The 27,036-nt window shown below is 40.3% G+C and overlaps 3 protein-coding genes across 5 annotated transcripts; 1 reads left to right on the top strand and 2 right to left on the bottom strand.

Annotated features, from left to right (window-relative positions):
* Window positions 1–396: 396 nt before the first annotated feature.
* GNG5 (G protein subunit gamma 5) lies at window positions 397–3,969 on the bottom strand. The gene is made up of 3 exons (XM_063165805.1): window positions 3,811–3,969; window positions 2,586–2,741; window positions 397–639 (listed from the first exon to the last, which is right to left on the bottom strand). Exons 1-2 carry the CDS (start codon window positions 3,889–3,891, stop codon window positions 2,616–2,618), a joined length of 207 nt encoding a protein of 68 aa, XP_063021875.1. The 5' UTR covers window positions 3,892–3,969; the 3' UTR covers window positions 397–639; window positions 2,586–2,615.
* A 102-nt stretch (window positions 3,970–4,071) lies between these two features.
* On the top strand, window positions 4,072–19,308 carry SPATA1 (spermatogenesis associated 1). Of its 2 annotated transcripts, none has more exons than XM_063165800.1 (14): window positions 4,072–4,265; window positions 5,450–5,579; window positions 6,430–6,536; window positions 9,502–9,619; window positions 11,621–11,674; window positions 11,761–12,085; window positions 12,215–12,460; window positions 12,904–13,030; window positions 13,176–13,236; window positions 13,824–13,941; window positions 14,733–14,858; window positions 16,640–16,809; window positions 17,748–17,846; window positions 18,713–19,308. In XM_063165800.1, exons 2-14 carry the CDS (start codon window positions 5,544–5,546, stop codon window positions 18,815–18,817), a joined length of 1,692 nt encoding a protein of 563 aa, XP_063021870.1. In that variant the 5' UTR covers window positions 4,072–4,265; window positions 5,450–5,543; the 3' UTR covers window positions 18,818–19,308. The 2 variants fall into 2 exon arrangements, with proteins under 2 accessions (XP_063021870.1, XP_063021869.1); XM_063165799.1 differs by lacking the exon at window positions 4,072–4,265 and adding an exon at window positions 4,327–4,411.
* A 1,207-nt stretch (window positions 19,309–20,515) lies between these two features.
* Window positions 20,516–26,858, bottom strand: CTBS (chitobiase). Of its 2 annotated transcripts, XM_063165801.1 has the most exons (8): window positions 26,718–26,844; window positions 26,257–26,395; window positions 25,116–25,324; window positions 24,323–24,494; window positions 23,677–23,774; window positions 22,851–23,012; window positions 21,652–21,875; window positions 20,516–20,629 (listed from the first exon to the last, which is right to left on the bottom strand). In XM_063165801.1, the coding sequence occupies exons 1-7, from the start codon at window positions 26,841–26,843 to the stop codon at window positions 21,690–21,692; spliced, it is 1,092 nt and encodes a 363-aa protein (XP_063021871.1). In that variant the 5' UTR covers window position 26,844; the 3' UTR covers window positions 20,516–20,629; window positions 21,652–21,689. The 2 variants fall into 2 exon arrangements, with proteins under 2 accessions (XP_063021871.1, XP_063021873.1); XM_063165803.1 differs by having other exon boundaries at window positions 20,559–21,875; window positions 26,718–26,858.
* Window positions 26,859–27,036: the final 178 nt, after the last annotated feature.

Below are 27,036 nucleotides of genomic sequence, written 5' to 3'. Positions count from 1 at the left end.
TTTCTTTGAGCTACTTTCCACATACAGCTGTAAGTGCTTTTTCATATTTACCTAATGAATAAGAAGGCACATAGAGTAAGTTATCTCCTAGGGCAGAATTACTCATTAAGATTAATTTACTCTGTCTTAATGTGATGTCTATGATATGGCACAGCTGTATAGCTGAATTATAAACAGGCTCAAATTTTTTTCTGTTCTATTTCTGTTATGCTTCTAAGTATGGTCCTGCTGGAGCCTCATTGTTCTGAAGGACTGTTAACCCCAGGCAGACTTGCAGCAGCAGAGAATATTTACACTCCTCTCTCTGCTCTCCAGCTGCTACAGTGATGCACTGACTGTGAGGTGCCACCATGCCCAGAAGTTAATCCAATTCTTACAGTAATTTCAAGACCAGACTAAGTCAAGAAACTTTTATTTTTTGCTTGGCATATAAAAGTGATTCCCGTATGAAACAGAAGTACGTAACTAGCATACAGTTCATCTGGAGAGGTAGATGGTAAGAAGTTTGACGACAGTAGCACTTTTAGAGTTAGATTTGGCACGTTAAAGCTAAGCTTTTTTACAGACTTCAAACCAGGCCACTCCTTGAGGCACTCTGCCCATACACACATCAGCAGGTAGGAAAAGATGCTAAAAGATCTGAAAAACAAAACCAAAATCTAGTTAGAAAGGTATCACTGCTGAATGAAGCAAATCAAAGAATGCATATTTCAAGAGTATGCCATGGACAGCTGTTTAGGAAAAAATATCCTCTTTTTCCACAGCTGTTTTATTAGTTTAAAAAATAAACTTTAAATGAAGTCATGCTCAAAGATACAATAAGATAATCAAAGCTCTTACAGAAGAACTGAAGCTTAGTGTCTCCTTGAAACCAAACTGCTGAGTGGAAGAAGCAGCTGTTCCCAGTCACTTTCTGCTCACCAAAACACCAGGTTTCTACTTTGTCTTTGAAAAGCAGGGAATTTGTTGCGTAACTAACAAATTACACTTCCTCCTCAGTGAGGTGGTGCTGACTGTGCAAACACAAACACTACTGGCTCATCAAGAAAACACAAAGAATCACCTCTTTTCAGGAAGTGCCTGCAACAGATACTGCAAAGTGAAGGAGTTTCACATAGAGATAGGAAACATTGTTTCCCTACATCCACATCCAGGAATTTCCTAACCTTGGCAAACCTCGGTGGGGAATTGTACCTGTCATGGATTAAGTAGTTTATTTGGCTTTGTGTAAGTTTTCAGTTTACACTGCTTACAGATGATCTGATGTCTTCCTTGGATTAGTGCTTACAGCTGAAGCCACACTAGGGTAGGGTCCGAGAGGTTTTTTTTAAATAGCAGTAATTGGCAAAAATTCACAACAGAAATAATTGTAAAAGCTACAAGAACTGTAAAGCACATTTCAGTTATACTGTTGTAATTCACAGCTCAAAACAATGTGGGCTGTGGTTTTGCTTGTTAAATAGTTAAGGATCAACTTCTATACTGTTACTATTCTAGCCTTTAAACGTGGTTATTCTGCTAGCACACACATCTGTACCTTTTCTACAGTCTGCTTGAGGGGAGAATAATTTTATCAATCCAATCTGACTGTGGTCACCCTTCTATAAAGCTGCCTAACAGCACAATTTAAATCTAGCAAACTACAGTTCTTTGGATGATAGAAGTCAGCTACACAACCAGAATTTTTCAAGGTTAAGACTCACCATGAGATATGTAAGGATTGTGAACTATGCTAAACTGTGTATCAGGTGCTTTGAAATAACGTCTGTGCTCTCATCTCCAACAGATCCACGTCAAGGGGCAACAGGAAGAGGGAACATGGTAAAATCATCATGCATTTACTGTGGTCAAAATAACCAAGTTATTTGGACTCTGAATTTTGGTGAAACTATTGTGCATCTAAAACCCACCTTGCTAAAGAGGTTAGCCTAAAATCTAGTCACCAAAATGGCAGGTGAGTGAGTAGTCTTCCTGGTGATAGCAGCAGTGCTAACGAGCCTATGAAAGCTCAGGAATGAAAATCCACATGAGTATTCCACTGTTTCTAGTTATTTAAACTGCTACTCCTGTAGTAGCTTACTTGAGTGGCATGTGGAGTGAGTGGCAAGCTTACTTGAGGGCATCTCCTTTCCACAGTGGTCAGTGCTCTTCTTGGGGACCACCATCACTAATCTGTTTTTGGAACTGTTCATTAGAAGTTTAAGAACTGAAGTCTGTTTTATCTGCCACAATTAGGATTCACCACATTAATTCTAAGTGAGAAAAGGGAAATAATACCCTTATAGAGAGGAAGATACAGCACAATTACTGTTCAGCTGGGTTAGTCCAAAGAGCAACTCAGTAGTAGCTGGTCCCACCATTCTGCTACACAAACTGGTGGAAGCTGCACCAGCAATGTGCTGCTCATAATACCAATGGCCAGCACGTGTCCAGTACAGAGCTGTGACCAGAAAAAGGGAGAAGGGACCAAAAATGGGATCTAGACCAACACCACCTGCACAAGTCAGATGTTTCTGAGTGCCTTTCATAGAGCCTGTCTCATTTAAATGATAAAAGAGTTTATGAATTGTAATTCAAGAACTTACCACTGAAAGATACTGAAGTAGTTCACATAATTACAAAAAGGAACAAACTTTCTGGGGTCTGAATGGATTTGTACTTGATGATACTCCCGTCAGTAGGGGATCGTGTTGCGCATTCTGCAGGCAGAATTGCTTCAAGTCAGCTGCAGCTTGAGAAACCTAGTTATAATAAAAGCTGGCATTAGAATTCACTGAACACTCTTTACTGAGGATGTGTTTTTTACATTGAAAAGTACAAAGAATACTACTAAATTATTCTGCAATACAGTTTATGTAGATTTTATGCAATAATTTCATTGTAGTTTTTTTGTTTCTTAAAGACAAGAAGATGAACAATGTAAGAATGAGAACTAATTTGGAAGTTTTAATTTCCATAGTAAACTTTTAAGTATGAAGGGTGACAGATGAGCAAGATCTTGTAGATGACTTTATTACATATATGAAGATCCTTGTTCTGGCATAAGCAATTCAAAAATACTGTCTATGTTTAACATGTTCTACTCCACTGAACTCGCATTTCAGGCTCCCTTGGAAAGCCATCCTTATGATGAGATAACGGGGTTCTGAGCACCCTTATAAGGGGTTTTTGGCATGCTTGTGCCTTGCTAATAACTGATCAGTGAAAAAAAATCTTGCTTTTCTTTGCTGTAACTCTGAACTCCTACAATAGAGCGATCGAAGTTTCAAAAAGTTGCATCTTCCGCTGACACGCGGTAGGTATCTGCAGTTTGCCCGGTTTCTCTGCCGTGCCAGGCGCGGTCTGGCCCCGGCGCGGCAGGAGTTCAATGCACTCGGTGTGCCTGGCAGCGACATCTCCATCTTGCCGTGCCGGGCCAGCCCAGCCCGTTGCGCGCCCCGCCCGGGCGGGCTCCCCGCAGAGCCCGAGGGAAGGGCGCTCCTCGCTCCGAGGGCACGGCCGGGCCGCGTCCATCGCCCCGGGGAGCGCTTCGGCCGGGAGCGGCCCCGAGGGGCGGCGGGGAGCGAGCGCCCGAGCCCCGGGCAGGGGTGGCGGCGGAGCGGACGCGGCTGCGCTGCCGATCCGGGCTCGCCTCGGCCGGGGAGCCCGGAGAGAAGCGCGGTGGCCGCCGCCCAGCCGGGTCGGCGGGGCGGGGCAGGTGGGAGCCGGCGGCCCCGGCCCGGCCCGGCCCCGGCGCGGCGGGCGCGGCCCCGGGGCGGTGAAATGGCGGCGCGTCCGCCCCGTCCCGTCCCGTCGCGACTCCGCGCTCACCTTCACGCGGGTCACGCTGGCCTCCAGGCGCAGCTGCTGCACCACCTTCTTCATGGCCGCCACGTTGGAGGAGCCCGACATGGCGGGATCGGCGGCGGGCTCGGCTCGGCACTCGCAGCACTCCCAGCACAACTTCCCGGGGCGGCCACAAGTGCCCGGAGCGCGGCGCCTGCGCAGCCGGGGCCGGGCCGTGTGCCGGGACGGGCCCGCCCTCACACGCTCATCGTGGGGGCTGCCGGGGGGGCTGCGCTCGCACCGAGGCTGCGAGTCTTGGTAGTAATACCCACTGGGTTCCAATCTGGGGGCCATTTTGAGGTGCAATGAATGAAGTTCCTAACTTAGTTCGTGCTAGCAGTTTGAGTGTTGACTGTAGCCTGGAGGATCAGTTTTCTGGTGCTGTTCATTGCAGGAAGTGCCCGGGAGCGGCAGTGAAGCGGGGCACGGGGTGACATCAGGTACAGCATCTTCCCTGTCGGCGGGAGCAATGGCAGCAGCCCGTGCTGTGCCTGCCTGTGGCGGGCAGTGACCGGGGCAGTGGTGGGTGTCACACCCGGGCCATTTGAGGGAGCTCGCAAGTAAAGACGCTGACCCTGTTAAGCAGGTATTTCCCACTGACATGAGGAAATCTTAATTCCACAGCACCAGGGTGAGACTTGGAAGGTCTGGTCACTCGTGCTCAAAAGCAGGTGAATTAGAAGTAGCTGGGGTAGAGGCAGGAGGAGTGGAGAGATCTGCTGTTGAGAGTAGGAGAACAGCGCCTGAGTTTAGTAGGTGAAAATCCAGAGGAGGTTTGTAACCTCAGAGGGGCTGGAAGAGCCTTCAAAGAGAACACCAAGGAAACTCCTAACAAAAAGAGAAAGACAGAAACGAGCATTTTAGCAGGGCCTGTTGCAATAGGACCACGTGAATGAGTTTGAACTAAGAGAGGGTTGATGAGAGGTGAAAGGAAGAAGTTTTTTACACTAAAGGTGGTAAAAGCTTGGAACAGATTAACCAGAGAGGTGGGAGATGCCCCACCCCTGGAAACATTCAAGATTGGTCGTGGGGGTCTGGGCAACCTGGCCCAGTGGGAGATGTCCCTGCTCACTGCAGGGCTTGGACTAGCTGGCCTTTCAAGGTCCCCTCCAACCCAAACTGTTCCCTGATTCTATAACATGTTAGGACAGAACCACGGTTATAATTTATGGAAGTATTTTCCTGCCATGGTTGCCCAGCACAGTCACATTTCCTCAGAACACTGCATTTGGCTGGCACAATGTGTTTGCTGCAGTTCACAATAATCATCACTTTATCAGATCCAGGTCCTGCAAGAATCTTGTTTTATGGGGATTTAGGTCTCTGTCTTTAGGAAAACAATGGAATTGTATAGAAAATTGTATACTACCAAATTCATATTTTTATGAAAGGGGAGGAAATGTTAAGAGGAAATGCTCTAGGGCAGATCTCAGAGGCTCAGGGCTATGATTTAGCAATTCCCCCAGTTACTTAGGTGACACTCACTTGTGTAGAAGGTGTGGTTGGTTCTGTTTGCAGTTAGCTGGAAGCTTCCTGCCTCAGCACACGACTTCCGTTTTCATAAGTGGAATGAAGATCAGTAAATGAAAAAAGGATATTTATGGAGTAACTTCTGTCACAACAGATTATCATGAAACTCATTCTTAAAGAATGCTTCAATCAAAAAGAAAATTAGAAAGCCTTCCTGGCATTTGCTGTGGTCACACAGAGGGACCAACATGTCATTGAATCAAATGAGACCTCGAACTTCACAGGTGAGAGATTTTGTGCTTTTCCACACAGATTTTTTAGATTTCACAAACAAAATGTAAGAATACATTAAAGTTCTAGAATACCTGCTTTTAAAATAGTATATGTAGAAAGAATTATTTTCTAGTTCATATTAAGTAACTCAACACTTGCGGAAGTATTTAATATAGATTATTTGCATGGTTTTTAGTTAAATGGAAGTATATCACCCTTGTCAATACTATCTGAGTTTTACTAAAAATACCAAGAGCTGGAAATTAGCAGTACAACAACTGCCACAGGTCTCAACACAGCCCAAATGAACCTTGCTCAGAGCCAGCTTAGTTATTCTTTTTGCAGACATTCGCAGGAATATTTTTGTGTTTCCAAGGTAGCTAATATTATTTAAAACAGTCAGAAATATTTTAAAATTTTTTTTCTTGATTATACAGTCAAGCTGTGGTGCTATTTGAATCAAGCTTTCAGGGCTTTGCATTTTTTATGAGATGAACAAAGGTAGGATTTCAGCTGAGGGATTCTTGTAGTCATGACACTCCAGAGTGTCAACTGGTTTTGGTAAGATCTCTCCATTGCTGTCACAGTGATACGCAGCAGTAGCACAGGCTCTCCATTATCTCACTTCCATTGGGGAGCTTGTTCTAATGTGACTTATTTCAGCTGGCACTCAGTCACAAATTGCTCTGCTGTCACTGTTGTCACCATCTAGTCATCACTGTGAGACAGGGCCTCACTGTTCTAGTCCCTGTGCTAGTACCAAAGGAACCATTCCTGCTACACAAATTGGAAGTCCACCTAAAAAAACCAAAGTGTATAGGAAGAGGATGATAATACATTTACATCTGCTCTTTTTTCTAGCTGTTGGAACTTCATGTTTTTTGTGTCCCAGCAGAAGTGTGGAACTTCAAGCTGAATACAGTTCCTGTAGCTCTTACTAGCAAATTTGTCTCAGCTGGATTTATAAGGTGAGTGGGGTTTTAGGTTTCATGTACATGGTAAGTCCTTCACACTGTCCTTCAGTCCAACTTTTAGTCCAACTGTTGCTCTAGAGAGCACAATTACATCTGCAGCAGAAACTTGTTGTCTAATGAAATGTCTGGAGTGTAAGTGGTGACCATAACCAGCATTATGTTAATTTGTACTGTGTCAGGCATGGTGTAGACATTGAAAAGCACTTCCAGAGCAGTGTTAGTATTTCTGTAGAAAGATTTATATTGTAAAATCATATCTTACATTCTTTCTGTCTCCTTGAGTCTGATTATCAAAAGCTGGAATTCTTCTGGGCAATGGGCCAGCCTTCAAGAGAACGGCTTGATGAAGATTGGATAGCCTGTCAGTTCCCAGGAAGAGGGGTAGGGTGATCTGAGCTCTCTCAGTCCAGAGAAAGAGCTGAAGCCTTGTTGCTCAAGGGAAAGCCTTACAGCCCACGAACCAGCAGCATTTCCTCTTTCATCTTGAAAGAAGAAAGTGAAAGGCTGTGCACAACGCTGTGCACTGTGTGTGCTCTCAGGTAGCTGTTTAAAGGACTTAGTGAAAGAATACCCTGGTTCCCAGTCCTAGGCTCAAACCTGGCACAAGGAGGTGTATTTTTCATCTGTCAAAACTTTGATTTTTTTTTTAATACTCCTAAAACACTTTGCTCACAAAATTCAGTATCTGGTGTGGTGACAAGTTGTAGAAAAATCAAATAATGTAAAGATGTGTATTGAAACTGAGATTTTACATACACCTTGTCTACATCTGTGCAAAACCTGTCAATTCAGCTAAAAGTGCAGGGAATAGAGGTTTTAATTAGTTTAAATTGAGTCTTGTATTGTCCACTTGAGACAATATACAGTGTAGCTGAAAAGACTGACAGAAATCAGGTAGGAGCATGTAGGGCAGAATGCATTCATTCTCACAGCTGCTTCTTTTGAAAGGCTGCTCAAAACCAGAGAAAATAAGAGCATAAACTCATTTTGTTTGCTGTTCTAGTCTGCAGCAGAGGTGCAGAATACAGGTGTGAAGTGGTAACTTAATTTAATGTCATAGACATCTGCCACTGCCCTATATTTTCTAGTGGAAATTTATTTCACTGAGGCATGAAATTAAACTAGGATTCTCACTGATTTCAGTGGGTTTGTATCTACCTGGATAGTGTTGCTTGCTAGATAATTGCTAATTAATTCTTCTAGGGGTACTATGCAATGATAAAGGACATTAGCATCAACATAACTCGTACCTGGCCAGTGAATCACTGTCTTTAAAAACAAAAAAAATTTTAAAAACTTCTTTTATTATAATCCAGGAGAGGGAATTACTGGTACTCCTGTGACTTGGACCTGTTGATGGCTCTGTTGTTCAGTCAGCTTGACAGTCCCAGTGCTGTCTGAGTCAGCTTTCCAAAGGATTCTTAGGTCAAAGTACAGGCCACTTCCATTAGCTGTGAAATTAGAGGAAGATGTTAAGGGTGTAATTTTCTATGGCCCTGAGTTCTTGTTCCCATGAACTTGATTTCTTAGCCTATGTGAGCTTTTTTTTCCATTCCTCATTCCTCACCACAGAAGCCAAACTTTTATTTTTTCTGGATGAGATGCCTGCAATGAGCTCTAGTTTGCATTGCTTTTAAAGGGACACCCTGAAGCAAGTGACTTGTATGTGACTGTTTTGTGCCAGCCAGTGGCAGCAAGTGACAGACTAATATTATTGCATTTTCCTAGCAGCTGCACTGGCAAACAATTTTGAGCTAAATTTCTGCCCTATATCTCAGGATCTGGATACCTAGATACTTTTCCCCCATTATAAATTGTAGATGTGTCCACTCTGCAGACATTTTATGATCTTGAGGAGGGTCCTCTAAGTCCAGGGTATTTGAAATAATACAAGGCAAGCATGGTGTTCATGAGATGAAAATGGCAGTGTTTTTACTACATGCTTGAGCTGTGAGCTGAAGGCCTAAAGGGCTGCTTGCAAGTGCAAACAAACCTTGACAGGGTAATGTTGAAGACCTGGCAGGTTCTTGTCTGTACTGTTTGCTGAGAATGGCACGTGCTGTCCCCCAAGCTGTGTCTGTGCATTGCTTGAGGAGTCAGAGCTGCCTGGGCCAAAATCATCCTGCCACTTAATCAGAGTGGGTGATTAACAGTCTCAGGCCTGCATTTGTTCCCTGGTTTCTTATATGGCAGCTTAGAACAATTAGAATTGCTTGTGCTGTGCTGCAGTGCTTTGGTATGCCTCTGGCACATTTGGATTTATTGTGCAGAGATGCTTTTTATTCTGTAGTGATCTTTCTACTGAGCTCATTACCTAAATATTTGCATACTTTCAAGTAGTACATTAAATGATGTAATTCATATTTGTGTCAACATTCTCATCCTCAAATCATGGTGGAAATGTTCATACTGCAGTGTTTGGTTTTTATTTAAAATACATTTGCATGCACACATGCACACACCCAACTGTGAATTTGTGCTGGAAAAGACAAAGCAAAGGAATGTGCCTGCTGCTTGAAGTGGACAGTGCTGAAGGCTCCTCTGGCCCTGGATGCTTGAAGGGAATGTTCAACAGTCCTGGTCCAGCCCATGAAACTGTGTCACTTGTATGGAAGTGCATGACTGTAGCTTCCAGTGGTGTTGTTATTCATCTGCAGATGAGCAACAGCATTCTGAAGAAGTAAATTTCATGTTTTGTCTGCTTCCATGTGTTCCCTTTGTGTGTACAAGGTGAGTCTTGCTGGTTAATGTTAGGACAGCCCTTAGGGTGCAGTGTTCTGAGTGCCACCCCAAAACCCTCTGGCCTGTCTGTAACTGGCTTCAGTTCTAGGACACAGCTCCCAATTTGGGTCATTCTGGCTGTGCAAGCCAGCATGCACAGACCTTTACCTTCCCCCTCCTACTAACTAGCCATCATTATTTGGTCTTACAGATGTATTAATGAATGACAACATTCTAGGGTGTCTCCTCACATCACATTACGAGTGCTGCGGGAGAGGCTTGGAGAGTACCTGGGTGGAGTGACAGTCGCAGATAAATTCAGATTTTTAAAATGCATTGGGAAAAAACTAGCAGTGGTAAGTTAATTTTTTTTCTTTAATGCTTTTCTGTTATATAATGTAAAGCAGAGATTTCATTCCTGCAGATGAAATAATATCACATAAAGTAGAGATAATTTTAGGGGCACTGTTAGTATTTCTTTTAAACATGCTGCAGCCTAAGCTCTTATCAGAGCATATCTGCTTCCCCAAGTGCAAGGCCAAAGCTGGACAGTTGTATTACAAGTACCCTTTAAAGCAACAGGTGTAATTAGTCACCATCCAGGGAAAATATAATGGTTTTGGTGAGTCCATGGGTTAAATATGACAAATCTGGTTGCATTAAAATAAACCCAAACCCATAAGGCCATTACTACCTGTACAAGGTTGGGGATTATTCAGTTGACAAAGTGCAATGGAAGGTCAGTCAGAGTTCCTCTAATGGCTCCTGCTGTGACCTGTCAAAAGCATTTAAGATATTCTCTGAATGAAAGCTTCTCTGGAAGTTCCACTGTTTAGTCCAATAATACAGCCTGAGATGTCAGTAATGAAACCCCTACATGTGTGAATCATAACTGTTCCTCCATCAGTTCTACATATATATCTTACAAAATATAGCTAAAGATTAAATAAACTTCAAAATTAGTCCAACTGAAAGTTTGTTCATGTAACACACAAAGATATAAGTCATTTATGTAAGTATAGAATACCTTTTCCATGTCTCATTTCACCTCTTTCTCATGAATTTGGAAACTAACTACAAGCAGGAAATTTGGTGCCTTTCTTTATTTCATTTCTAGTTGAATTATCACTGAAATCACTCTCACAGAGACTAGAATAAATACTAAGTGATTTGCAAAAACTAGGTGGAAATACATGAAAAGAAACTTAAAAGAGTGTGATACAATCCAAATTGGAAAGTATTCATATGTTTCAGTGAATTGAGGCCTTCTTAACTGGATGACAATAAGTAAGATGATTCATTTTCATCCCCACATAGTTCAGAGATAAATGGAGAAATTTTCCTGCCTTTATAATGTCAGCAAATGAATAAAATATTTTATGTTAATAGAGAATTAAAGGTACTGGTAAACTACATGAGGATTTATAGAAGAGACAAATGAAAGATACAGTTTTTCTTTGAGATATTTACAGTTGCTTGATGTTTAACTTTATAGCAAAGTGTAAAGCAATAAACCAACTGCTTTATTTGTTGTTTAGGGTCATGGTAACCTCATTGAATTACATCTCCATGATCAAATATTTGTTGAGTGTTCTCTCCCCTTAGTCTTCTGTTTCACAACTCTAACAATGTAAGCAGAACTAAGAGCTATGCCCTACTTGCAAGCAGGGGTCTCTTAAATGAAAAGATAAACATAAACTAAAATCATGTTCATTTGCTCTTCCTTTTTTATATAGAACCTTTGTGTTTAATTCAATATAATTATTTGAATGTAAGCTCAGATTTCTTTTCCTTACATTGGAGCACATCTTTCAAATATATATTGACTATTTTAGACTTTGTTTTCAGGACAACTGTTTAAATGTGAAAGTGTATGTCACAAAAAGAATATGAAGGAAAATGATAAATACAAGAAGACATAGGATAATATTTGACTTTTTTTTTTCCATATACATTCCATATTTTGCATTCCTGTATTAGGGAAATAGAGAAAATTACATGAGACTCAGCATTTCTGTCCAGATTCAGCTTGAAGCAACTTTTGATAAAGAAAGTTGCAAATTTTCTTTTCCTGGGACTGTTGGATCAGGTGCAAAGGATAAAAAACCATTCAGTACGTGCATGTAATCTTGTGGGTCTGATTAAGATTTTGAAAAATAGACAAAGTTGCAGAACTCTGTCAGAAAATACAAATTTACTCTGAGATACTTTTACTCCATAAAGCCACTACAGATTATGGTGATGGTTATAAAAGAATGCAGTATGTAAAAAATGACAATAGATTGCATATGTCACATGCAACACTATTGATGAAAAAAGTATTTTATTTGTTATGTTTCTATACTTTATCTTCTGAGGTGAAAGCAAAGCAGGAAACAGAACTGGAACTGAAGTCATTTGCTCCTCCTTATGTAAGTACTGAGTGTAAGGTACCATTTTCTAAAACTTTACATTGCACATTTTCTTTGTGTCTGATGGATATAATCTGCAATTTCAGGCACTTTATCCTGAATTATATTTACTACCTGGAGTGGATTATTTTGAAGATGTTTATCCATTGCTATCATCACCTCAACAGAAACATCACATTAGTGAAAAAGTTAATAGGTTTGGTCATGGATCAAGATTATCCAGCCTTTCCCAACAGAAACCTAAAAAAGGCAAACCATTTTTAGAAAGAATACAAAGCAGGCATCAGGTAGAAAATGTGGAAGTGCCCAGTCCTGTGAAATGGGGTGAGAAAGAGCCTGTTCCAGTTTCACACACAAACAATAAGCAAGACAATAACAACAGGATTCCAGAAAAACAGTTTGAAGAAAAAGGTAAGCTTAACCAGTGTGGTGAAGGAGGGTGATGAATGAGAAGAAAAATAAATATTATGGTTAACATTTACAGTAAATGTTAACCATACAGTAAATAATATCTCTGACATATTATCAATTACTATACAGATCAAAGTGGATCTGATGGATCTCTCTTCACACCAAGTCATTCCAATCCTGCAGACCAGGGGTCTGGAAAGTGGGACCTGGTATTACAGACTTCTGAGCAGAATCATCTCAGCCAAGATGAAGAAGACTGCAATGCTCCTAGGTGGAATGACAAAGCCAAAGGAACTGCTCTCACTCATGTAAACCAGAGTGATGAACAAGACCAGGGTAACCAAAGACCCCAAAATCACGTTAAATATCAAAAGGGTACACATGTTTGTTATTGTCTTTTTGCTAAAGCAAAGTAAAGCTAAGTTTTAAGAAATCTGTAATTAAAGTGTAAGTTGGAATAGCACGATGAGAGCAATATTCCATTTTTTAAAAATAATGATGATGTGTTTCAGAGAGATGTGGTCCTTCATTAGCACTGTGTGCTGATATAGAGAAACACTTTACTGTAGTTGATACATTTGCCTAATCACCGGAATCAGTCAGATATAAATTCTAATAGCAAAAATACCTTTTTTTCCCCCTTGATTTCTTTCTTCTGTTATTTATGGAGCATTTCCAAATCCTAGAGATAACACCACTTGCTGTGTTGATTCACTGAATTTCCAATACAGGTTGGAAAGCCCAGTCATTGACAGTCAAACCAGCCTGATTTTTGCAAGTGTAATCTATGTATTTTTGTCATCACTATCCTGTCACAGAACTAGCAAACATGGAAAATAATGAGCACCAAAAAGATACCAAATTAAGAAGAGGCAGAATACAGGGTGCTGAAATTCTTAAAATAAGGGAAGACCAAACTACAGATTATGTCCACAAAAAACAAAGGTTAGCAAATAATACATCTCCTAAAATAATGGATAATATTAATTCACCAATACAAACTTACTTTATAGACTTCAAATAAATGAAAGAAAAGGAGGGAAAAAAACATTTTGGTGAACTTTCACTTGTTTTTTTGATTTTATCTTAGCTTGCAGCAAAACAGAACTAAGAAGACTAGAGTTGTTCTTGGTGAAAAACTGGATAATCAGGTATGTTTTTCAAGGTAACATTCCTAGTAATCTTGAGCAATAAATATAGTCCTCCACCTAGAAACAGTCTCATTTTGTAAGACTGGTGACTCATTATAAATATGAAAGATTTGAGAATAATTGAGAAAAGTTTATTCATGCTGTGCTACTTAGCTTAGATTTTCTAATGAATATCAACTATCTTTCTAAACAATTAAAATCTAGAATTACAGATTTTAGTTTAGAAGTTGGCAGGTTTTGATTTCATAATTAACAAACCAGGTGGCCATTTTAAGGCCCTTAGCTCCTGGTCTTGCATGGGACTATCAGTAACTTGGGGGTTGTGGGCATGGACAAGAACCAGTAGCAATAATCTGTAGTTTTGTCTGTGTGTTCTGTGTGATGAAGTGTTCAGTACTCTCATTTTGTTTGCAGAGATCCAGCTGTTTGTAATTTAGTGGTCATGGGTACTGGTAACAGACTAAAAAATCCTGCCTGAAGTCAAATTCAGCCCTCTCCTTCACTCAGGCCACTTTCAGGGCATGTATCTAATGTAACTATTCAGGATTATGGTGATGTACTTATAGTTGTGTCTTTTGACTCTATAGGCAGATGAAAACAAGCAAAATCATCTTACTTGTCCAAAAGAGTGTATTTCAGCTCCTAGTTCACCTTTTTTGGCATTTACTGTAAATCCAGCTCAAGTTCCTGTAATTCAGGCAGCAAGTGAGTACACGATTCCAAGAAATTACAAGGAAGTGAACTTTTAATCAAGACTGAAGACTCAACGAAGACATAAATACCTACACTATACATGCATTAATTCACAGTATTGTTACAAATTTTTATTTATTAATGGAAAATTCCAGGTATTTATGATTGCATGGACTGTCCTAGAGCTTTGCAGGTTCCCAGCACTAGAAAACCCAACTTGTCAAGTGGATGGAAGGAGAAAAGGAGGGAGATCAGATTAAATGCTGCAGGCTCAAGTGAGAATGTAGCAAAGAAAACCACAAGTAGTGTTGCTGAGGGGGACGATAGTGAGAAGTTAAGTGTTAGACCTATTGTTGCAGACTAGTGAAAGTCTCAGATATTGTCCTGCAAGCTGGAGTTTCAGGCAAGATTTCTCTACAGTTTCTATTGCAATGTATTTTAAGCAGGAAATAGTCTTTTGGAGGCTTTTTAGGCTTCATTGAGAAGAGTTTGCAATGTATGGAGTGAATATATTTCTTGCTTACATAGTTTTAGTGATACATTGTCTAAACATACAGAAATATGTTTGTTTGCATGTGTGTGTGCATGCCTGGATGCATGCTGGATTTCCCCCTTTTTCTAAAGCACCAGCCATTCTGAAAAGTTAGCTTAAAATGAAACCTGATTAAAATGAAATTGTTTCTATTGCTTGTTCTGACAGAGCTTTTGGCATTATTTGTGATGAGTGCATTACAAAAGTCTTGACTGATCCTTTGTACTTAGAGTATTCAAATGCTTGCTAAATATAATTGTAATATCTTTAGAAAACAGGATGGCAGAACAACTGCAACAAATGAAGGAAGACAGAAGGCGCATGGAAAAAACTAGAGAAGAACTGAGAAAAAAAGCTAAAGGGCTACTGGAGCAAAATAAGCTGAGGGGATACCATGGTACACTTTTAATTTATTTTGGAATTTGGATTGATTGAGAAATTACAGTGAAACCAATGTGAAAATATTTGTCTCCTTGTCAGTGAGCTTAATTACACAGAGATCAGTCTGCTAACCAATAGCTCCAAGAAGACTAATTTTGTGTAATATCATGCTAGAAATATTCAAGGTTGCAATGTTTCCTTACACTTTTTTTTTCTTTGTGGCATGTCTTATAAAGTTAAGGTTGTTCTGGCTTTCCTAAACTATTCAAGTTCTGTCTCATGTATGTGCAGTGCTCAGAGAGCTACTACAGGCTTTTCTCTGAGGCCCAGGGCAGCCTGGCATTTTCTAATCCTGCCTTTAGCTTACAAGAGGCTTGTACTGTGTTGATAGGGCTTCAGGTAAATTGCAGCATAATAATTTTTGTTCCTCCTATGCAGTGGTATTCAGCTTATGACATGAAGTTCCAAGCCTGTTGTGACAAGCTGGACAAACTTTGGTTTTTAACAAGGTCAAATCTCATTGAAATTTTGCATAAATATTCTTCATAAAATTATTTTCAAGTTTATACTTAAAACTGTCTTCCCTAAGTCACATCCCAGTTATACAGAAATGAGATTTAATAATTTTGATGTTTTGAGAGCTTTCTCTTTGTGCTTAAATGTCACTAAGTCATTACTAGTCTCAAATATTACTTGTAGCTCATTGAAAGGAGAGATCATTCTTTCAGTTATTCTCTAAGGACATGGCTGCACAACCTGGGAAATTTGTGTTTAAAAACCCCACACTTGGGTGTGTGAAGCAGTAACTCTGTAATAGCATGGAGCTGCAATTCAAGGTAGAGATAAGCCCTAAATGGCACCTGCATTGCCTTAAATTATGTTATCCAGTTAGGTAAAATAAAGGTTATTTCACAAGGATTCAAACAGCTTCTGCAGGTTGTGCAACAAGCATCTGTACCTCTGAATTTATTTTTTAATCAGACCTGAAGAGTTTTGTAAGTAAGGGCACATAGCAAGCATGTTTCTTTACAAGGTATTAAGGAAAGAGCATTTTCTGCAGTAACAGCCATCCAAGCCTGTATTTAATATCCTCCTAAGAGTGCCATGCTGACAGGCACTCTCAGTTACCTGGCACAGAGTCATCCTCCAACAGCTGAGCTGTTTTGGGTAAGTTTCACTTGTGCTGCTCCCATAAACTATGCCTTGAAAGAAGGGATTCATTTAAGACACTGCAGATTTGCAGTGGCCATAAGACTGCCACATTCAGGGGCATTTATGTGCCACCTCTTGATAGCACACTGACAACACAGGGAGAATCATAGTGAAGTGTAAAGGTAACTGACTGTTCCCTATAATTTGGGATGTCAAATTGAAGCTGTTCCAAATCTCTGTCCATGAGGAGCATAAATTTTGCTTAAATCTACAATGCTACATTTTCTGGTACAGTAGAGCTGTGGAATTCAGACTGTGCTGGGCATACCACTCTTCACAGGAGCACCTAGGTGCTGCAGAACAGCCAGGCTGAATAAACTTTGGGTTTGGACCCTGTGTTTTATCTCAGTGGACAGACAGAGCCCTTTGTTGCAGGTTTATGTGAAAATTCAATTGCATTTAGAGAGAATGTAACTTGAATGAAGATTTTTTTCGCTACATGTCTATTTTAAAGAAACCTCCTGCCAGGTTTCAGTGGGTGCATTGGCCAGCTGAAGCTTGTGGGATGAGCTGTCATGCCTGCCTTCAAGCAGACCTTATGATAAGGTGAACAAGACCAAACCCTGTTACTGTTCTCCTGTGCAGTGCGTGAGGAATGGAAGAAGAAGTACTTTGAAACCAAGAAAGCTACAGTTTCACTGGAGGACGCTTTAAACAAACTGCAACAAGATTTAGAGCTTTGCCACCAGAAATTGCTCTTGCAACTGGAAGCCAGAAATAGCCAAAAACGACCAAACAAAACAACAACCTCCAAGGTATTTGCTTGTATTATTTATTATCTCTTTTTTCACAGTCCGAGGGTTTTTTGTATAAAACATAAATTAAAGTAACAGATTTATCACCAACCAATAACTTGTAAACTACCTTTAGCTCAATGATCTGAGGGACAGAGTTCCTTCAGGCCATTTGTCTCCAAAAGACTGCAGAAGTGCTTGAGTTTGAGCATTTGTTTCTTTCTGCTTTCTGTTGGTACCTTTTTGTAACAAAATCCCCTTCTGTTCAGTGTAGTTAATGGATTGTTCAGTTCTACTTTGTTTCTATCATCCAAGATTTCATACAAGGAGGTAGTGAATGTTTGGAGCACAGAAAACACATCTGTAGCTTTTGAAGTGGTTGCACTTCAACTATTGTGCAACTGTGAGTTTCACAGGAAGTTCAGAGGGATTAAAAAGAAAAAAGATAAAAGAAAAGGAGGAAACACCCTTTCCAACACTTGTGTCTGCTAATTTTCTAAATGCATTAATGGAAGCAAGGCTGTTGAAAACAAAACTGAAGCTAGCCTAGGAAAAATAGATGTCCCTTTCTTGCATCTGAAAGATGTGTGCATGTACAATCTAAGAGTGTATATTATATACAAACATGTATTATTGGAGCTATCTTGAAATATCTACGAAATAAAAATAGGAGTAGGGTTGACATTGTGTTGTGGCTATGCTCAGATACATTATTGGTCCTTTTCTGTAGTGGGCAGCCCCCTGAGAAGGGAGCTGGGATTTGCAGAGCGGTGAGGCTGAGCAAAGGGTTCTCCCCAGCCCTCAAGGGCGACGTGCAGCCAGGCAGGCACCAGCCAGCTGGGCAGGCAGGGAATTTGGAAAGAGGTTGTTAGAGGATTGTTTCTGAGTGGTGAAGGAACACCCAGTGAGGGACAGATGCACTAATGCTGCACCTCGAGGTTTGTTGTTGTTTCACACAGAATTACACAATCATCCGGATTGCCACAGTGCAGCACGAACTCCATCAACTGAGGAGGAAGCTAGAGGATACAAAAATGAGACTCCTCATAGAAATTAAGGTACTGTGCCTTTTATTAGAACAGTCAAAATGTGGCAATGTATAGAAAAAAATTAGAACTTCTCAATTATTAGATGATGTAAATATTTGCTAAACAGTTTTTGTTTTATGCTGTTAGTATTAAGGTGTTAGGTGTTGTGACTTTAGCATTTGAGCTAAATTACTCCAGGACGCAGGTTATCAGATGATTTGGAATGTATGGCATCCAAGCAACTTAGATACTCAGTGTACTATGTAAGCTAAGGTTCACAATCTTGTTCATGAAATTCCCATTTCATTCAAAAGGTAATTGAAGAAATACACCTGGTGTGGTGAGGCACTGAGCAATAATAAATAGACCATGGCTAAAAAAAGAAAAATGGTATAAAGGGAAAAAAAAAATGAAAAAAGTCCCCCAAAAAAACTAAGAAAGAGAAAAAGCTGTCTAAGAAGATTGCAGACCTCTTCATCTGCTTTATTCCATATCAGTGTTGACTATGACCCTTTTTGGAGGGAAGAGGTGGTATAGGCCTTCACCCTGGACAGCTTTCCAGCTCTGAAAGCTTGAAATAGGAGTGTTCTACATCACAGAGATTGCCCATGCTCCTGTTCACTGGCTACTCCAGGGTGGTTGGAATTATTATGACTCCTCCATTGTCTAGCAAGGAGTGGAAAGAACAATTATTTTTGCAGTTGTTTCCAAAACATCAAGGCAAATTATAGAACAAAGTGGTGCTAGGACACATAAAATTTCACAGATGAAAGATGCATTCTGTATTCAGCCATCCTGTATAAAATTCAGTCTTAGTTATATAAACCTATATGCATGTCACCTCCAAAAAAAGCCTTCTTAAATTGGCATTCCTTAAATGATGGGTTCTTTTGCAGATGAGAAAGCAAGCAACATCTGATTTACAAGCACTGAGAGCAGAACTGACCCAGAAGAAGATTCATTCAGCTTTAATTCTCCAGTCCAGAAAATCAGGAATTTAAGAAGATGACATGGGTAACATCTGTGAAATGTACAGCTCTCTAGTGTATGGGAAAGAGAGTTTCAGAGCATTAATTTGTATGTTCTTGAAGTAATTTTGTAAAAAGGCATTAACTATATAAATGTTGTGGAATTTGTATACTAGGCTACTGAGGTAATGCAGCTCACTTCTTTTTAAATCTCACTGTAAGATCAGTCAACTACTTAAACATACAGTTTAGGCTAGTAACAGCTGAAACTAAGCTGTTATTTTTAAAGTGCAAATTAGTTAATTGTGTAACATGCCAGTGGCATGCTGATGTTCTTTGATTAACTACATACCTACCAAGAAATAAACCTAAAATCTATAACCTCCTGTCCTTTTTTTCAGGCTCACACATTCTATTTTTTAGACATTATTAAAATATAGTTTCTGTAGAAATACAGCAACACTTTATTTGGCTATTTACTGGAGAATGTTTTTGTCATTATAAATACATCTATCTATAAATTACCAATGTATCATTACTGTATTATTATGAAGCGTAAACAAAATCTCAGATAATCTCACTTTTTTCCATATCTAGCTGGTTTTGTTCCCTCTCTTATTAGGAAAGGCACAAAAACATTAAGTGTATTCTGTAGTTTGAAAGCTTGCCTGCAAGCTTTCTCTTGGGCCAGTAAAATGATGATCCTGGTCCAATTTACACTCCTGCATGTTCTGCCTTTCCTTAATTCCAAGATCACGCCTGCCCTGAGATTAACAATTCTCTGAAAGAGGAATTAGAATCCTCTTCATAGGAATTTTTTCTAGCTCTGCTGTTTGCCTCTTTGCAAACCAGATGTTATTATATTGAGCAGAAGAATAACATGCTAGAAATTAATCTCAGCTAAAAAGCTATCAAGGCTGTATTTATAACTGGAAGTGAAACACTCATGGGAAATAAGTTATGGGATAAGAAAATTATGCAGCTCTCAGAAGAACTAAGTTAGAAATGTCTTGAGTCAAACCACCCATTATCCAATTTATTTTCTTAAAGATAGGACTTAACAAAGATTTTAGTGCTAAAGGATTGAATAAATTATTAAAACTACACCCACTTTTGCTTAATTCAGGGTTGAAGCTCACATTCTCTATTTAAGAATTGTGTCTTATTTAAGATATGAAAGCAGGCTACCAGCTACTGGAAAATCAGCACCTAAATTTAAAGTATAGTATTGTTAATTCATGATTCTTGACTGCTACAGGGAGGAGAGTTTTGTAATTAAGTCAGCTGGCCCTCAGAATTTTGCAGGTCAGATATTCATAGCAGAAGACTCTCAGTTCAGCAAATATCCATTGCACGGTATTTAAGCATTTAAGATTCTGAAGTGTATATATATATATATATATATATATATATATGTATGTATAAAATGTAGGAGTTTCTCTTAAGACTTATAGAGTGGTGTTCTAGTGAAAAGCCACCTGATTTATCAAGGGAATTTTTTAGTTTCTGTAAGAGCAGCAGGCTTCACCTTCTGCTTTCCATCCCCTGTAATATCAAGCAGACACTTCAGATGAAGTCTTCCAGTCTTGGCCCCAGTAGCCATTATGGTAATGCTGCCATACTGTGGTAACTCTTTAGCAAGCAAAAAAACCCAACCAACCAGACAAAAAAACCCCAAGCCCCTCAGCCAAACCAAACAAAAATCCCACCAAGCCCACAAATGACTACATCTACCTAATGAAATAATTTTTTTTAATTAATGGAGTCACTTAAGCAGGGCCCAGTTGCACTTTAATCTGGTTGTGAAACAGTTCTGAGAAGCAGACAAGCAGTGTGGGCTGTAAGCTGTAAAACAAGTAAAGCACAGACAGAGAACATTGTTTACAAGCATTATCGAGAGCAGCATTTTATTCAACAAAAAAATCCTGTAAATACCAGCTAATCTTTACATCACTATGTGTATTTTAAAAAGTTATACAACTTCTTTAGGCAAATGATTTTATGAAAATATGAACTAGAAAAAAACCATAATCTCCTGTTATCTCAGATGCAACACCCCATAAAAACAAAAAACAAGCTACTGAATAAATCTTAGGGTATGTGGGAAAATAGATAGGCAGTTTATTAAATGAGCTTCTGAATTCTAGTTTTCAGGAAGTAAAGTAGTTTGAAATGGAAGGAAACATCATCCAAGTCACCTTCATATTAATGCTTCTTCTTCAAGCTAAGGTCAGAGATTTTCAGCTTTTGAAACTGCGGAATTTATGTGATACATAAGCACAGTGAAACTGGAGTTTATTGAATATTCCTTTCTAACAACAACTTTGATATAAATCTTAACAGCAACTAGTTCATGTTATGTAATTTCTTCAGTCCATAAAAATCTTTTCATCTAGAAGAATAACCAAGCTGGATATAATCAATAATCTGTCTCTCCAGTATTCTGTTTAATCTGATTCTAGAGTGACTTAGCTAAAATACTGTTTGGGTTGGGAAGTCAGAAGGCTGAGACTGCACCATGTAACACAGGAATAAGTATTTGCTGCACCTGGCAGCTTTTGCAAAGCATCATTATGAGACTGCCCTGTAAATCCATCAATTGGTCTTGTTACCAGACACACACCGGGTGCAAGCATTAACCAACTTACAGTAAGTGTGAAAAATTAAAAAGATGAGCAGTCTTAAAAAAACCTACTGATACAAGGATTGTTGTTCCAAAGCAACAATGGAACTTTCTGAAGAATGAAAATACAGCTTTGCATATAAAACAACAAGATTGATTTGCCTCGTTTTTAAAGTTTTTTTAATCACAATATATTTATATAAAGTTAAAATGTGTGATATTGTAAGCCAAAATAAAAAATTACCAATTTTCATCATTCTAAATCAAGGGTTTACACAGTTCTTATGGTGTCAGAGCTTGCCACATTGCTTGAGTTTGTTGTTCTGCTGCAGCTTCCCTGGAATAGTCAAGACTATTTCCATTCCACGTGCCAATGCCCCTTAAGCCTCGACTCTTCACATATGCTGCTTTTAGAGAGATGCTGTGAGGGTCATCAAACCATACCTGGTGGAACTGACCAACAGAATCCTAGAAAAACATTTAAATACCAGTCTCAGTGATCACATTTTCTCTTGAACACAGTTAAAAGTACAACTAAAAACTGAGAGAAACAAGCTAGGTAGATTTATTTAATATTTTCCTGATTTATCAATTCTTTGTCACATGGGACAATTAAAAATTCTAAGCCAAATATTTGGATTTTTTTAAAATTGTAGAATATTAGTTATAAAGCAGTGACACAATTTAACTGAATCTATTTAGATAAAAAGGCTTATCTAATTTGTATTTTAATATTTTTTAAAAATACAGCTAAAATTTCAGATACAGTATCTAAGATAACAGGTGAATTTAGTTTGAGATTGTGGGTTTTTTAAGCAATAAGCGGTTTTAGAGGAGGTTATAAAATTTTATCAAGGTTATGCTGCTTTTACCTGGTCATTGCTTACAACATCTTTTTATCACCAACATATGAAACTTAAATAATGTTTAAAGAAACAAGACAAAATGGACACACTGTGGTGTTCTTGTAAGCACAGTCATTTATGGACTCTTTCATTGTGTCCATGTAGAAAACAAATGCAGAAGAGAACATGCACACAAGGCATCAAGCTAGACAAAATTAAGAGCATCTCAGAATAATTTTTAGTTTAAATCATTTATCAACTCATGAAAGTAACTCTAACAGTGAAGGATGGAGCTATAGGATGTCTTTGTGCCAAAATGTCCTTTTCGACATGATGCAGTATTTCAAGAAGACTAGAAAGTAATAGAGATTGTTATTATTCCTGTAGTCTTCAGGCACTGCATCCCTCTCTCAGACTAGGAATTCAAGACAAATTTGCAGCAATCCTTTACGGTACCCAAAAAACCAAACCAAACCAAACCAAACCAAAACGTAGAAAACATAAAAGGAAGAATCTAACCCAAATAACTTCATAGTCAAAGATCTGTGGTTCATGAATGTTTACTCCACACCTCAGGGGCTTGGAAAAAGACTCTTACCTTGTACTCATAAAATGGAGCCTTCTGCACCTGATCCCACAGCAGCCCTGAGAGAGAACTGTTCACCTGCTTCATGATGGCTGCGTAGGGCACCTGGCTCCCCGCAGCGTCACTGCAGGGAGCCCCACGGAAAGGCACCTTGGGGAGGGAACAAACATGCTCCTGGAAAACAAACAGGGAGCCACGAGTGTCAGGTGAGATACCCTCAACTCCAGAACAGCCAAGAACAATTCACAAAAGGCGTGAGGGCCACAAAAATTCCAAATCTTCAAGCAAATTCAGCAGATACTATTTGTAGAATAAAGTAAATTAAAGCAGCTACATTTTCTTTTATCTGCAGTAATGCAGGACTGGATGGATGCCCTTCAGCTTAAACAGTTGTCTTATCTTTTCCACCTTTAATTGACCCTTACATTTTTCATAAGTAATATTTGAGACCTCATAAACTGCTATGCTGTAACAGTCGTAGGTTTGCTACAGGTTGTTGCAGCTGTCTTTACAGTGGTGTTCAGAAGGCACATACAAGTGTTGTAGGGCCTTTGGACTTCATCTCTTCTCATAGAGATAACATTTATAGCTCCTTACCCAAACACAGGGCTTGGATGTCATGGGGTTCAGGCTGCCTAAGGATCTAAAATGTCTCGTAACACACTGCTCATGAATTATCAGCCAAGCAAAAGATTCTGGTTTGTGTCCCAGCTTGATGCTCTTATCCATCAGACCACCGTATTTCCCAGTCCAAAAACAAGATTACCAAAATCTAGTTACATCTTTCCAGGGAAAAAAAATTAACAGTTTGATTGCAACCAAATAATCTTCACCTTACCGTGGATAGGTTTTGGCAGACATAGTCATAGCCATACCAGGGGACACCCATCACAAGCTTCTTAGGATCAATGCCCATAGCAATGTACTCTTCATATCCTAGTTTTGAGGGAAACAAAAATTAACATGCATCTTTACTTTTCCTATGCTTTTTATTCTTACAATTAATTTAGGGCCAGAGCCACTGCATGATACCCAGAAGCCAAGGTGCAAGCTGTCCTTTGCCTTCACCTGCACTCTCCAGTGAGTGAGAGGCTTGCTCTACTGAGATCCCAGTAACTGCTCCAGTTTCTCACACTTAAAACCATCTGCCCTGAGCAGAGGTTCAAAAGATGAGAGAAATGTTTCAGGTTCTCTGCAATCCCAGGCAGACACCACTGCTGTGGCTGCCATTTGTCATTCCAAAAGCGTTCTTTGCACTCCTGAGGTTACAGGGACCAACACACAAGGCTGAAGGTCTGTCTGTCTGTCCCTGCATAAGGACCAGGGACACTGTCTTCATACCCTGACAACACACATCTGAACACACTCAAAGCCTTACTGCAACAATAGCAAAATAAACCTGTCTGAGAAAAAGCCCTCTTTTCTATCTACTCATGTGAGCAAATGGCAATGTTCTGACTCCTGGGGAGATGTTCTGTCCTCACCAACTAAAGTCTGCAGGTAAGGAGCATTGGCTTTTGCAACACAGTCTGTCCAGATCTGGCTCTGTTCATCATATGACATCACAAATAAGAAGTCACAGGCATCTGCAATCCCAGTGTAGTTGTAGCACCTTTTATCTATGCATGCTGGAGACCAAGCCACATCAAAGGTTACCTGAAGGAAAAATGCACAATTTAGTACCAAGTATGGCACTTAGGTGCCCTTGTTATCTCCTAAAAAAAAACCCAAAAAAGCTATGACTTTTAAAGACAGTATTTCCCAAATGGTAGTTTAACACATCTTGATAATAATGAACTATAGAAGAAGCTGCTCATATGATCAAACAAGCAAGATAATAAAGTGAGTACCCCATTAGTGAACATATACCACCAAAGAAAATATAACGTGAAAACCCCCCAAAATATGAAGCATGGTGCAAATCTTGAAAACTTGCATGATAGGTTTACCAAAAATCTATCAAGGTTTTGCCCCAGCAGGCTGTATTTGCCCTACTTTCAACAATTCATTAAGGGACACTAAAAACTGCCAGCTCACACATAGCAGTAACATTGTATGTACAAATCTCAGCAAAGCCCATCTCTCATTGAAATTCACACAGGTCAAAAAGAGTGATTCTTACAAGATTATATCACAGCTAACATCCATAATTAAGCATTCACTAGAATATTATATTTAGATCTGCATAAACTTTTTCATCTGCTAAACAGCACTGCCAAAAGTCCTTACATTTCATAAGAATAAATTTAATGTTTGCATAAAGTACATTATTATTACCTGTGATCCAGCTATTTCTCTGTGAAAAGCATCTGTAGTTTCTTTAACAAGTTCGGTCAATGCATAATACTCAGGGGAGGTTTCATTAACTTCTTGCTCTATATCTAAGTTAATTCCATCCATATACTGCTTTTTTGCAAGATCCACCTGTTGGGATATCCATGCTGCTCTTTTAGCAGGATCAACAATTTCCTGAAGAGGTACATCACCTGGACAAGAGGCCTTCAGGAGTTAACATGCATTTGCACCACAGTAATAGTAGGAAGGAAAAGTTTGTCTTTAGTTAACCAACAAATTTAAACACAACATTAAAAATGCCCATATCAATACTGGTAAAACACAAAGGAGTTCATTTTTTCCTTGAGCATAATTTTGAGAAACTACCCCAAAAAAGATTACCAAGGTTCTTTGAGAGAGTGGTGTTAAAATTAAGTTCCTTTCTTTTTCTATAATTTTAATCTTCTTGCTTCTGCTTAATATTCTTTTAGCTATTGTAAATTACCTTTCTTGAAATCAAAGTACTTTTAGCATTTGAACTGGTCATATTTAGAGGAAAGCTACTTTTGTGTTTAACATTTGCTGTTTTCCACAATGTAGTCCTGGATTCTGCTTTTTCTCAACAGAGCCAAAAGGTATTTACAACATGTAAGCTAATGAACTTTGTCTTTCTAATCAACATTTGTACCTGCACAGAGTTCCTGAGTAAGCACGTTTTAAAACTCAACCACTTCCTAATACAGAGGGATTAATTTAAGTGCAAAATACTAATTACTTAAAATCCCTTTCCTTACATTGTCTTTTGTGTACTCCACATAAGATCCAGAATACAGACCCAAATATCCGGCTTTTTCTTTCCTCCCTCTTTCCCCATAGCAATGATGCTCCCTGTTAAGAGAACTTTCATTAAGATGTCACTGGGATGGTTTGGTTACTACTGTGGCACAATCCACTGTTGGTTTCAATACCCTGCATACCAGCACGTGCAAAATGTCAAGGGTTCATTAAAGCCTTATTAATTAATTCTCTTAATGATTTTAATACTCTGCATACAACTGAATGTAAAATGTCAAGGTAATATAGCCCTGTGTACCTTATCTTATTCACGTATCATAAACACCCATGTTTCTCCAGTGTAACCAACCTTTCAGTACTACCCTCGCGCCTTTGGAGTGGGCATAGCACACGAGCTCAGGATCGTACTTCCCAAAAGCCGCCACAGTGGTAATTTTGGACCAGTCATAGGATTTCCAGGCTTCCTTCCCCACATCAAACACGAATACCTGGAAAAGGGGTAAAAAGCACCCTGGTTATCCCTGAACGCTTCTCAGCAGGAGCAGCATTCTCCCGCGGCTCCCGCAGCGGCACATCCCCGCTGGGCACGGATGGCAGCCGGGGCCGAGTGCGGAGCAGCACCGACCCAGGCACTGCCCGGAGACACTGCTCGGCCCGGGGGCACTGCCTGGGGACCCTGTCCGGCCTGGGCCAAGCGCAGGGGCCCCGTTCGAGAGCGGCGCCCGGGGCGCGGCACTTGCTGCGAGCGGCGCTGCCGCCGGGCCCGGCCCCGCCTGCGCCGCCAGCGCCCGCCCGGGCCGGGGCGCGCACCTCGAAGCCGGCGGGGCCCGTGACGGGCTGGCACAGCCGCGGGTCCCGGCAGGGGCAGGCGCCGGCAGGGCCCAGCAGCTGCAGGAGACCGACGGGCAGCAGCCACCCGCCCCACGGCCGCCCCATGGCCGCCTGTGCCGGCCCGGCCGCGCAGCCTCTGCCCCGGGGCGGGCCCGGGCGGAGCCGGGCCCAGCGCGCCGCCTGTGCAGAGACAAATGAGCTCGGCCAGCGTTGAGAGAGCAGCTGTTTATTGAAAGGTCACCCCGGGGCCGGGTGCCCGGGTTGTTTCCAGGATCCCCGGGAGAAGAAGCAGAGCAGA

The sequence above is a fragment of the Melospiza melodia genome, chromosome 11 (genome assembly GCF_035770615.1).
Source record: "Melospiza melodia melodia isolate bMelMel2 chromosome 11, bMelMel2.pri, whole genome shotgun sequence".
Lineage (NCBI taxonomy): Eukaryota > Metazoa > Chordata > Aves > Passeriformes > Passerellidae > Melospiza > Melospiza melodia.
This window is presented reverse-complemented; position numbering and strand designations above follow the sequence as displayed.

What these genes read in the sequence shown, in the direction of transcription:
- GNG5 (XM_063165805.1), bottom strand. Translation starts at nt 3,891, where the DNA reads ATGTCGGGCTCCTCCAACGTGGCGGCCATGAAGAAGGTGGTGCAGCAG. An exon ending in CCAGCGTGACCCGCGTGAAG is followed by an intron (nt 2,742 to 3,810) that starts GTGAGCGCGGAG and finishes TATTATAACTAG; the next exon opens with GTTTCTCAAGCTGCAGCTGA.
- SPATA1 (XM_063165800.1), top strand. Translation starts at nt 5,544, where the DNA reads ATGTCATTGAATCAAATGAGACCTCGAACTTCACAG. An exon ending in AGTCATTTGCTCCTCCTTAT is followed by an intron (nt 11,675 to 11,760) that starts GTAAGTACTGAG and finishes CTGCAATTTCAG; the next exon opens with GCACTTTATCCTGAATTATA. An exon ending in AAAACAGTTTGAAGAAAAAG is followed by an intron (nt 12,086 to 12,214) that starts GTAAGCTTAACC and finishes ATTACTATACAG; the next exon opens with ATCAAAGTGGATCTGATGGA.
- CTBS (XM_063165803.1), bottom strand. Translation starts at nt 26,843, where the DNA reads ATGGGGCGGCCGTGGGGCGGGTGGCTGCTGCCCGTCGGTCTCCTGCAG. An exon ending in CGCGAGGGTAGTACTGAAAG is followed by an intron (nt 25,325 to 26,256) that starts GTTGGTTACACT and finishes CCTCTTGTCCAG; the next exon opens with GTGATGTACCTCTTCAGGAA. An exon ending in CTCCATTTTATGAGTACAAG is followed by an intron (nt 21,876 to 22,850) that starts GTAAGAGTCTTT and finishes ATGTTTTTCTAG; the next exon opens with GATTCTGTTGGTCAGTTCCA.